At 42.4% G+C, this 12,689-nt stretch overlaps 1 protein-coding gene across 1 annotated transcript in view; it reads right to left on the bottom strand.

Annotated features, from left to right (window-relative positions):
- Positions 1-10,461, bottom strand: part of ssh2a (slingshot protein phosphatase 2a) — a 33,360-nt gene extending 22,899 nt beyond the window's left edge. Inside the window, exons 1-2 of the mRNA XM_033630667.2 lie at positions 10,277-10,461; positions 7,432-7,475 (exon numbers count right to left, since the gene is read on the bottom strand). Of these exons, the coding sequence (XP_033486558.2) occupies positions 7,432-7,475; positions 10,277-10,339 (107 nt within the window). The 5' untranslated portion in view covers positions 10,340-10,461. The remainder of the gene's footprint in view (positions 1-7,431; positions 7,476-10,276) is intronic.
- Positions 10,462-12,689: the final 2,228 nt, after the last annotated feature.

Below are 12,689 nucleotides of genomic sequence, written 5' to 3'. Positions count from 1 at the left end.
AAGTGTCACTTTCACTTCAGCTTTTCGGAGCTGGCGACCAGGAACAAGGCTTATCTAACATTAGCAGGGTCAGTTCCCTGTTTCTCTCTCTCTTGTGCCAACTTACTGTGGTCACAACACTCGCCAGTTGTTTGTATGCCTGTATATCTGTGTAATTCAGCAGACCACAATAACAGCAAAGACACAAAACACAACAACTCATGAATGTCTATGGCAAGGTGCTGCAGGGCTTTGAAAGTTTCACAGATGTGTAGTAACATATCAGTGGACTCCTGAATGGACTCCAACCTAGTGAAAATTACAGTTTTATCAAAAATTGTAAAACTAATTAAACTTAAACCTCTCGCCAGGCTCGCACAAGTGATATCACCAAGTTTCAATTTTCATGTGTGACAGAGCATAAAATCATTTCCAGCATGCTCCACTTAGGCTAAACTCCACTGTGCTCCAGGTTTCATGCACTATAGGTGCTCCACCAGAGGCCCTCAGCTTATCTTGGGCCAGTTGCAAACATAAACTGAAATTATTATCATATGGTGTGTATCAGGTACGGCCACCGATGAGATCATCTTTTCAGACCAGTTGATGCTCTCTTCTTATTACTTTGTTCTTTCTACATGTGCAAAGCAAACAATCCATGCATGGCTCATTTTAGAAGTCAGGATGCAGTGACAATAAACTGAAAGTTACACAACACACTTTGAGCAATGCTTCAAATAGTTTCTATGGTTTTTATAGATTTTTGGAAAACAGAGTCTAAATATTCACCAGAATAATTGATAAGATCAGCTCTGGGTGATGTTATAAACTTTTCCACAAATCATATTAACAATCCCTTGAGGGGCACTTTCAAGAAGATACAAACATGTGGCATGTGACAGTGTATGTGTATTTTTTAACGCACGACTCCACGTGTTCTGCCCAGCTCAACTGTGATTACATCACAGAAACAAACACACCAGCACCTGCGCTCCCAGCGTCCATCTCACCTTCCTAAAAACAACTGTTGCAGCACGAAGCAGGTCGTCCAATAAGGTCTGCCAGCAACTGTGACCACAAAACCCACACGCACACACAGCGGCTCAAGTGCTCTTGTCATGTGGTTCTGTTTAGTGTCGTCAAATTTACCAGCACCGAGGGGGAAGTCATTTGTCTGTGGGCTGGTAACACGAGAGTCTGTTGTGGTGTTTAGCCAAGACCCAGACAAGTTGCACAATCATCTTCTGCGCCATACTCTGCCACTTGATAGGTATGGGTGGAAACACGCAGGTCAAAGGTGCTGTAGTTAAGGAGTTGTGCATTTCAAAGTGTGTGTTTGTGAATGCAGGTCCCCCTGGAGCCAGTGCTATCATCCTGCTACCTCCTTGGTCAGTGCATGAAGGCTGTTTACCATATGCTGAGCTGGAAAAATGCTACTGTTAGCATATTGTTCCACAACAAAGCTATATTACCTGCAGTATGACTTACTCTACTTTCAAAAACAGACTAAAAACATCCCTCTTTCATCCTAAAATGCTCATCATGCTACAGGCAAATAAGTGTGATGTAACTGTAGGTGGGGGCTAAAAACACCTGGCCTAGAAGCCTTAAAACAAACAACATAAAAATATGTTTCAAGATGGAAAAACAAAGCAAAGAACAGTTGGACTACTACGCCTTCAGTTCAAATGTTTGCTGACTACTCAGCCCACTCTGTTGCGATAGGAGCACTTAACCTTGGAGAAACAGGGAGCACTGCTAACAGCCAGATAAGACAGACAAAGATGGATCTGTTAGCAGAAGTACAGTAATCAAACACATACTGTACTGCAGCTAAGAGGCATTAGCTGGACAATATGTTCCCTATAGAAGTAATATTCCCAATGCTGGGGTCAAATACTGTACAAAGGTACATTTTTGTGTTGTGTTATTTTGTAGGTAGTACAGAAATACTACTTGGGCTTTTTTGAGCAATACAGCCTGCAATCACTGCCAAATTTCAGTTGGTATACCACAAAATTAAGGGAATTGAAAGACAAAATACAGCTCAGGAATCCTTATGAATTCTGCAGGAAACACGAGCTTCAAATTTTGTGCACACAATGCCTGTTGTGACCCATAACCTACATTTTCTGTATGAAATACTGCATGTATGACACTGTGCCCTAATTTCTCCCTTTTTAGTGGTGGAAAACTGATATATATGGCCACGTAGTCACCTATCTAGGACAGGTTGTATTTTATGTCTGTGTTTAACTGTGGGAAGACAGGAGGCAGGTGTGGTATCCACCGTTGAGTGTAAATGACAGTGTAACAGCCTATAAACTCAAAGAAGCGTGTCTCCACATGAAGAGATGGTGTTCAAACAGTGAACACAGATAGTGTTCTTCGTCTTGGTTTTCGTTACTGCGCCTTGCCTTTCTTGTTCTTCAAATAGCAGACTTATTAAATTCTCTTCATCTGGGTCAGCACTGATGTGAAAGTCAGTAAGAGTGCAGGAAGAGAATTGCAGCACAAATAATTCTGATCAGTAAAGTTAGTCTGAACGTGTTTACAGTATCTAGGTTAGTCTGCTGTTATGACATCGTGGCTCATGTTGGTTTTCACAGAGTGGTTCCTCCTGTGACCCAAGTAGATTCTACTGGCCATTAAAATAATTAGAAAATTCAAAAATAAAATATTATCATTATCCCAAACATACAGCTTACACTGTAACACAAAACTCAGCTCAAACCAAACCCGGCCATGACCTGTACTACATTTGTAAGAGGAAATGCTCTACATCAGGGAGACAATGGACAGACATGGTCAGAAAGAGAACAGCGAAACAATGCCCTCTTTCTTCTCACAGGCCTTTCTCCTTTCTGATCCACAGCCTGCTTTTGACCACAGTTGATACAATAAACTGACACACCTCTAACTGGAGCAGCAGTGGTGCTGCTTCATGAAATCACTCTGCAAACCAGATGGAGAACTGAAAGCAAGGACAGTCACTGACATTTAAAGTGGGTCATTACAGGTGTGCTTTAACAATGCCGATGTTAAACAGCATATGTTTCAATCTTGTGATGCGGCAACCTTTAACAGCCCAGCCACAGCACATGATATCCCTGCAGAGAGTCACAAGAAGAATAGGAAGCACCTTTTTTATTCACCAGCCGCAGAGGAACAAAGTTCATCTACTGTTCTCACCAATTTTTAAACCATTTAAAGACTGATTTAGAACAAAAAGTTCAAGTGTTGGTTTCGTAACTGGATAGAAAAAGAAAAGTTTCTCTAAGACCGTCCTTGACAGTCATTGTCAGTCCTGAGGCAACAGTGTGTGTCAGAGATTCATTATTGCACTGCAGTAACGTTATACTTCATTGGTGTGGTGCAGGGGCTACAGACAGCTGTTTGTGTCTGTCTGTATGAAAGAGATGTTGGCAGAGAGAATGACAGAATAAGAGGGAGAGATACAGGGTATGAGTCAGTGCTGAGTAGTCAACTGAATAACTGAAAGAGAAAAGAGACAAAGGCTCTGGAGAAGAGCGAGAAATCAAGACAGAGTGAAAATATTACTGCACTGCAAAAGCCAAAGCTCCCCTTGGTCTCAGTGGCTCCTACAAGATATATTGGCCCGTGTCGCTACTTGAATCCATATGTAGGGTGGGGAGTTAATTGGACCTCGGCTCTTATGTAATACGCATTAGGGGTCACTTAGCAAGGCCCTTGGCTGCACCCTGCATGACTGCTTGAGTGCTTGTGTGGATTTGTGCTAATGCTGAGCAAATGGTGAGCTAGGTAAATGGTAAAACAAGACTATAATGATGTTGGTCGTATGGGGAGTAAGCTTTGTGTGTATATGTGTGTGTGCATGCATCCATGGGTATGACTTCACCAGCTGCTGCTGCTGCTTTGTTGTATTACCTAACAGATAATTGGGACCACATGTCCTTCTTGGCACTTTTGGGGTGTGCTAAAGGTTTGCAGGAATGATATCACCCAGTTTCAGTTTTCATATATGTGTGACATAGCATACAATATGTTTTAGTGGGCTCGACTTTGGGTTTAACTCCACTCTGTTCCAGGTTTGGTGCTCCACCTCAGGCCCTTGGCTTATTTTAGGCCAGTTGCAATCATAACCTGAAATTATAATCATATGGTCCATATGGGCTTTCAGTATTATTACTGCTGCCTATAAGGTTGTGCTTTCAGACCAGTTTGTCCATATTTTGGTGAACGAAGGATATCTCAAAAACTTAGTAACAAATTTCAATGAAATTTGGCAGAAGGTCAGGCCACTGGATGTAGAATAAGTGATCAGTTCTTGTGATGCAGGAAGTTTACATAAAACAATAAAGGCTACAAAAAGTCCATGTTTTCACTACCTCTCTGTCTCATTACATATCCACCAGTGAAGCCAGTGTAAGCACATTACCACCACCCACCCTGACACATCTTTGCTGCACCAGAGTGTCCAAAAATCATGACCTTGGCTAATATATGTAGCATACGTAAGACGTTGTAAGACACTAGACTTGGGTGCTTTCACGGTATTTATGGTAGGAATGAAATGGTTACGAGTTTTGTGATAAACCACTGTGAAATTTCCGACGGTTAGTATTACAGTTTCAAATTTTAATTATCATTAAAACCGTGTTCAATTACTGCGCTTTGAAAAGGTAACTGTGAATACCGTCCATCATAAACCAAAGTTAGCAACAGTCTGCCAGACGCAGGCACGCAAGCATGCAACGTGGGTTTGCTTTGGTATTCCCAGAGTGGGCATGAAGCAGGCAAACCCAGTGATGCTACTGGTCCCTTGTCTTGAGCAATACTGACACAGACACTCAGGCGAGCATTTCAAAGACTGGCTATCATTAATTTGATATGGTTTTCAAATGTTTACACAAGGCACTGGCTACGTTATTATTCTAATGTTTATGCAAACAAAAAGTAAATAGTGCTGCTAATTTAAATTGTGGTTGAAAAAATAGATACCACCCAAGCCTATAAGAAACTCCAAAAGATCTTTACAATGACTATGACTAATTTGCAGATACAATTGGTTTAAGATGTTGCTAAGAGTCACCTCTTAAAGTTTATGGCTTTGTTAGGTAATCCATACATCCAGAACTAAAGTTTCTTTAGCCTGATAGTTAGTGCACATTACCCTGCTGTGTGAATGAGCTCAGGACTGGAGACTTTGACCCTCTTAACGACTCTAGACCAGCGGGAGCCTGACCAGCTTTTTTCAGATGCATTTGATTTTGCCAGGCAAGGTCTCTCTGGGCTCATGTAGTGTGACAGGGACTGGGACACGCATGAATGAAACCTGAGAGGCATCCTGGGCAACAGCCAAGGCCCAAGGGTGAAGAAAAAGAAAATGATGCAATGAAGGAGTTAAATCTCCTTCTGACAACGTGGAACTCTGCATGCTTTGTAGCAACAACGTTCAAAACTGAGACAACACTGGTACAAACTGGTAGAGTCAGGACTCAGGCTGAAAACTGTCCTTACTGACAAATAGATATTTATTAGTCCTGGCAGAAATTCATCCTGTACCGTACAGCAATAGTCAGATAAATAACACCAACAAAAAAATCACATCCCTCCAATAGTATAGACCTGTTCACCACATATCATGAAAGTGCTCTAGATATCATAAGGTGCTGCATCATCACACACAGTGCTTGTTATTTTTGTTCACAGTTTGTTCATCAGTGCAGAACGTGTAGGCACAAATGATCTGAGAGTCCTGACAGTTCGGAGGGATGGCACCCTATACACGGATCTAGCTGGTTTCATTTCATCTTGAATTTAATAGTAACATTATCAGATGTGCTGCTTCGACATTCATTTATACAGAAGGTAAATAAAGCTAATATATGTGCAGTGTTTCTGGGAAACATCTTATAACTTGTGCCAAGCATTCAGTCTTACCCTGTATCTGATTTCCAGTCTCCTGACAGGATGGCAACATTTCACTCAGACCAGTCCTTCAGTCTGTAAAGTCTCACAGAGCAAGATATAAACAGCCTAGGCTGTCTTAGCTCAGCTTAACACTGTACTATGTCTGTCAAGTCCTATTGCAGTGTCTCCTTACCTGCCGTATTGAATACTGCTGACAGTAATAACAAGTGGTATCTTAAAAATATGAGTTACTTCTACTAATAATATATATTACAGCTAGACTGATTAAACTTCAAAGCTTAGATTAGGCAACAAAGGTCACCTACAAAGTCCATTAAAGATGGCAAAGCTGTATAGACTTTAATGATCCACTCCCTGTTTAATGATTGTGTGCTACTGTCTCCACAGACAGAATGTGATGTAGGGGTGACATTTAAAGTGATAAGAGACTGTATGAGCCTTCAGCTCAGTGGAGACAAAGTTGTTTAGTAGGATCTGGCGATAGGCAAAAACTAATCCAAACACTCCCACAAACATAAACCCCATGTGTTCAGCTTGTCCTTTCATTCAAATTCTGTGGAGGGCCTTGGCCCAGAATACACCATAATGACGAAGCCACCTGAGTCATCTAAACATAAGGACAATAGCAGCGGTGACGCCCTTGTCTTTTATGAAGATGCAGATACACATCAAAAGCAAATCATCTACTCCACCACAAACATCAGGTAGAATCATGCAAATCAGCCCCAGCCTATGACATCAGTGCACTGACTAAATATTGACATAAGTACTCGCAAAGACAGTGTTTGTTTGCAGTATGAAAAACTATTTAGGAAAATTATTTATGAACTCCTTACCACAACAGTTGGTGCCACAGGGCACAGTTCTCAAATTACACTAAGTACTTTCAAACCACTCTGTTAAATGTACTGTGTATTTCAAACACAAAAGTGTATTAATTAGTTCCTAAATTACACTGATTAGCTGTATTGAGACAGTTGTCTTTACTAAACAAAGCTATGATAGCTATCACACTTCATAGTTTTTCTTTGACATTATTAACTGTAGTAGTAAGGTGTTTATCGAACATAGTAAACAAGAAAAGGTAGCTACTAAATGAATCTGGTTTTGTTAACAACTGTGTTTCCGTGACAGGAGATACTACTCACTGAGTGGAAACACAATTTCAGTCACCACAATTCCTTTAATTTGTTACAGTCTTGGTTTAAACAAAGATAAAAGGAAATTCTCATTTTGGTGGGACTGATAACCTGGTTTTATTTTGACACTTACGTTGGCTTTTTGCTGATCAAATGAATCATTGAGCTGCACTGTATAAAGCTGATGCAACGGTTGCATTCATGTTTTGAGAAACTGTATCTGCAAATGTGGCTCAGTAACTGAAGAAACACTGTAAATCTGATGCACCGTCTCCCCCTAGTGGCCTGAGTCTCAGCTTACAGTTTCTATAGTGATGCTATTGAACAGCAGTGTGTGAAAGAACAGTTATTCCAGGAAACTGGAGACAGAGTGTGACAAAACAGAAAGTGGTCTCACCTCCTGGGCTGGGAGCGACGGTCATCCTCACCACTGCCCGACTCCTACAGAGAAAAACAGAAAATTAGAAGAAGAAAAAAAGAGAAGAATATTGAAAATTCAATAGCTGCTTCACCTCACATCTGTTCTGTACCAGCAGCTAGCATTTCTGAAAGGACACGCTGTATCACATTGACCAAAGAGGCATGGGAAGTTCTGTACATCACACGCTGAGTCAGACTCAATTAACCTTGCATTTAAAATGTGCTAAATTGGCTGGCGGCTAGGGCGGCTATGTCAAGCCTTTCATCTGTGACTTCAGTTACGAGGCAGGGCCGGCGTGGTATTTTAACTGAGGCTCAGAGCAGGGACCAGGGATAAGGCTGAAACAGACTGAATGTCCATGCCCTCCCCTCTCTGTCTCTCTTTTTCCAAAATGCAATCATCCTCCCCCACCACTGCAACCAGCACAGTTTGCCACACACACACATACACAATTTTAATCCCAGCCTGTTTCGGTAATCCCTCACAAAACTCAGGGAACTTTCTCTTTGGCATCAATCTGTCAATCCTGGCTACTACACAGGCCAAAACACGCACACACTCACATAAAACCCCAGATACATACAGTATGGATGGACAGACAAAGATAGGCACAGACATGGGACAATGAACAATAATGATGAGGCTTTATTTCTTCTTCTCCTCCTTTTTTATTTGCTATCACTGGTGCTGATGAATGATGATGGATGAGGAAGATTAGGTGGAGAGGTCAGGAGGTGCAGAAGCTTGAGGAGGAAGGATGGAGTTTTCATCTATTCCTGTGTCCGCTTCCACGGATGTGATTAGGCCTGGAGAGGCAGCTGGCAGAATGATGCTCTCTGCATCAGCAGCCTAACAGCCTGCCTTTAAGGCAAAATATGGTGACACAGGAGAAATAGGAGTCCATGCATGGACTCAAACGCACCCTGCACACACACACACACACACACACACACACACACACACACACCTGACAAATTGCCTAGCTCAGCAGATTTCAAAGGCAAATGTGATACCAGTATACCATTATACCACTGCAAAGCACTCACACAAACATCACTGATGAATATACGGGCTGTATACTTCCAATACGCGATTAAAGCAACATACCACAATAAGCCTGGCAATGGCTGTGATATAATGTACAGGGCTGATCTCCATGGTTACCGTGCGACCGCACAGATGTGTAGGGAGTGGTCTTATAGCCAATGAGAACGGGGGATTTGGTGTGCTGCTAGGCAGATTACACTTCGACAGTAGGGTGGCTACCCCCCCCCCCCCCCCCCATGCCGAGCTGTATTAATTGATGGGTCATAACATGAAACCTGAGTTTAATTTGTCCAAACCCTTCGGAGAAAGCATACTGGGAAAAGCCTATCACAGATATGCTGAGGTGGCAGTAGCATTCCAGCTGTGCCTCTCATGACAGTTCATCTTTCTCTCTGGAGCTCACTCCCAGCTCTTTCCTCCATGCACTGCTCTGCTGTCCCTTTCCCAGCCCCTTATCCCCACTCTCAACATCAGACATCTCACAAGAGTGCTCACATGGCTGCTTCACATCAGGAATGGGTCTCATGACAAGCAGCTGGTAACCTCAGTCTGGGATCTGACACCGTTTCAAAGCTACAAACCCTTACTGCTGGGTCTCAGAACTATAATTGCAGCTTTAATCATGACTCGTGTGCTATTTCTTTGATCTGGCACAGACTGGTCAAGATTGAAACGTTTTAAAATGTCTACAGAAGCCATCATTTAACAATAATAAAAAAGCTTGTCAAGTGACATGTGCTGCAGCCATTTTATTATTGTCCCTAATGACATTTTAGGCTATACAAATATATTATGTTGTTTTTCTTGAGGCTTTTATCCAAAACTTCTAAAACATCGTCCAGATTTTGGTGCTTTTTAATCACCTCTCTGCTGGGGATTTTCTTAATACATCTTATTTTGCATGTCTGTCCCATGTTATTTCCCATCAAACTGGCCTTGATACCTGGTACACAGTCAGCCTCTGCAAAACACTGTTGTGTCACTGTCATGTTGTGTTGAACAGAGGAAAGGATCTTCATCCACAAGATGTGTCTTTTAACAAGGCAGTCTGACTTACTACAAATATCACTGTACCCGATTTATCACACTCCTGGGTGAAGGCTGAAGTTTTATCTATGGCAGTCACACCATCACCCTGCCTGGGTCCGTGTCAAGAGCCTGCAGCCAGACGTGGGAAGCCTCAAAGTGTCACAGGGGATGAGAGAACTGTCCCACTGCGTCCAACAGGGACTGACAGGCCTGTCACACTAACCTGCTTTACAGGCAGCTCCTCTCCATTCACTGTCGCTCCACTAACCAGGAATAATAATATGTGGATGTGGTGCCTGGTTATTTGGTCACAGGCACGCGGGGCAGCATATTCCAGGTGTATAATCATAGACTTTTATTTTACAGCAAAGAAAAGCTGGAACTTAAAGATGTTTTAGTTTGTCTGGCGGCTCCTATGAATTACTTTGTGTTCCCGGGAGGAAGTGTTAGCAAACGAGCTCCAACTGCTAACATCACCTAGCTAAGTTACTTTGCAAAAACTTGACACCTTTAGGGTGAAACGGAGTCTTTTAATTTTTTAATTTAACCTAAATAACCTTAAAGAAAAAACTTGCATCCCTGTGCAGGACAGTAAGAGGTTACTTTAGGTTACAGTAAGATGCTAACAGCTAAGTTAGCCACCCCTGTACATTTATCCCGAGCAGAAAACTGGGCTAACTGTAGTCTTGCCGTGACAGACCTACGAGACTGAGCCAAAATGTCAAACCAGTTCAGGGATACTTACAGACACAGACGGGCTAGAGGTAGTGCTCGGTGTCGGCGACCGCTGGACGGTGACCAGCGCCATCCCGGCTGCTGCTGCTCAGACCTCGGTCACCTCGGAGAGTGAAGTACCGGGACACCGGTCATTATTTTGGGCACTACAGTACGCTTGGATCCCGATGTTATTCCTCTGGTCGTTGCTGAGTAAGTTTCCCCGCTGGTGTGAAGTCAAACGGAATCATTAACAACATCCGTTTTTTACTTTTTTCAAAATAAAAGTTTGTAATCCGGAAGTGTTGAATGAACTAAACAAATACATCCTTAAACGACCTATTTCAACCTTAATATTTCATTTGTATTTAAACAGTACCCAAATTATTACTATTCTATCTTTTTGGGTTTGTCTTCAGGCCTGTGTAGTCAATAATTCACGTTGTCTTTTAAAGCGGACGATTCTATGCTTTTATTTTGATAGACACAGCTCACAGCGTTCCACAGTTTACCGGTTATCTTAACGTACAAGGCTGCCTTGCCGGTGTTATGCGCATGCGCCATGGAGACCAGCTGTCAAATGGGTTTGTTGGCCGCTTAATGAATACTCACACACCCATTCATGCAAAGGTCACCACCAATTGATCGATTAAACTGCAAATAATGCAGCTCAATACGGCAGGTGACGCTAGTAAACTGTAACTGTGGCTTCAGTATGTGTGTGTGTGTGTGTGTGTGTGTGTGTGTACTGAGATATTAGATAGGTGACATATAGCATCATAAATAATGCATTAGTGTGTTCTGTTCCTACACAGGGTCTGGTGCAGGAGAAGACCTGACTTTACATCTCCGCGCCTCCATGTTTTTCAGTTACCCAACTCTCCAGGGAGATGAGATGTAGGGGGTGGGGGCAGAGGGGGGAGGTGTGTGTGTGTGTGTGTGAATGGAGGATGATGGTGAAAGTCAGAAGAGGTTCACGATGAGGATAAGAGGTGAAAGATGGAAAGAGATATACAACACCTTCACACAGCCCATATCACAAGGAGCCTTGAGGATCTTGATGTGAAATGCTAATCTTTCCACTTGACGTTTCATGGTCACAGCTTTATACTGAAAGAGCAAATACTGTTGTGAGTGTTGGGGACAGAGAGGAAGGTGGGAATGGGTGTGAAGCTGAGGTCTACGAGACTCATTTTGATTCACTACATTGCATTATCTGGGTCAATGCCTCCTCCTCCTCCTCCTCCTCTGCCCTTCTCGGCGTTCCTTCCCCTACTCCATCTTTTTCGCCTTCTTTCCATTTTCATCGATCACCCAATGAGCTTGTGTTAAAAACAGGGGAAGCAAAATAGAAAGAGACAAGAAAAATGAGACAAAATCAGACGGAAACTGATTGGGAAATATGTAGGTTGTGAAGCGTTGATTGCATTGCAATCAAAGAGCATCGAGAGGAAAAAGGGTGGAAGATGGAGTGAGGAGAGACTGATAAAACAAATATAGAGAAAGCACATGATAAAAATGATTGCAAATAAGGGAGTGACAGGATGATTGATGACTTGTCCTTCCCACATCCTCCCCCCTCTATATCCAGCCCTGCAGTTTGGGCGTAACCTATTAGGCCTTACTTTGCATGTATGTGTGTGAGTGAGCAGCTGTGCATATGAATCTACTTCTTAGGTTTTAGCACAGCTCTGCTAAAATACAAACTGTGCATTAATGTATGCAGCAGTAGGTAGAGGTCATGCCTGCCTTCTTGGCTGATAACATAAAATCCAAGCCACATTTATGAGAACAAGGTGGATGACAAAAGAGCAGCTGAAGAGGAAGAGAGAAAAAATAGATCATCTGCAGACAGGTAACCACAACACACAGCGAGAGACTGGGAAAGAGAGTGTGTAGGAGCAAACAAGATTAGGATTAGAGTAGAGGATAATTCTACTTCAGGGACTTAGTGTCAAGATAGAGACAGTGGGACTAAAGACAATCCTCCTTGTAATTAAAGCTCTGCTATCCTCAAGAGATTGCATCACAGACCTGTGTGTGTGCGCCTGTGTGTGTAAGAGGTTAGTTAAATTGTGTTTACAGTTGAGTGTGTGTGGATAGAAAAAGGACAAAAGCAATAGAAAGGTGACATTTTGACCCTATTTTGCCTCTTACCAACTACATTTAACATCAGAAATTATTAAATAAATTCATAATTAAACTCTTGACAACATCCTTGTAGTATTTAAATACACAATCATTGATTCACTGACATGCTCCACTATTTACTAATACATCCATTCAGTCATTTTTCCATCGTCTGTGTTTTTTTCCAAGGACACCAGTTCCCCGTGCATCTTGAGTCCACACCCTGAGCCTCATCACCCTCCTCCTCTCTCTGGAGCTCCAGTCCCCCCAGTGGTCAGCTTTTGTCAAAACAAGTTACTTTGATTCTAATGACA

Source organism: Epinephelus lanceolatus, chromosome 4 (genome assembly GCF_041903045.1).
Source record: "Epinephelus lanceolatus isolate andai-2023 chromosome 4, ASM4190304v1, whole genome shotgun sequence".
NCBI classification, from domain to species: Eukaryota; Metazoa; Chordata; class Actinopteri; order Perciformes; family Serranidae; genus Epinephelus; species Epinephelus lanceolatus.
This window is presented reverse-complemented; position numbering and strand designations above follow the sequence as displayed.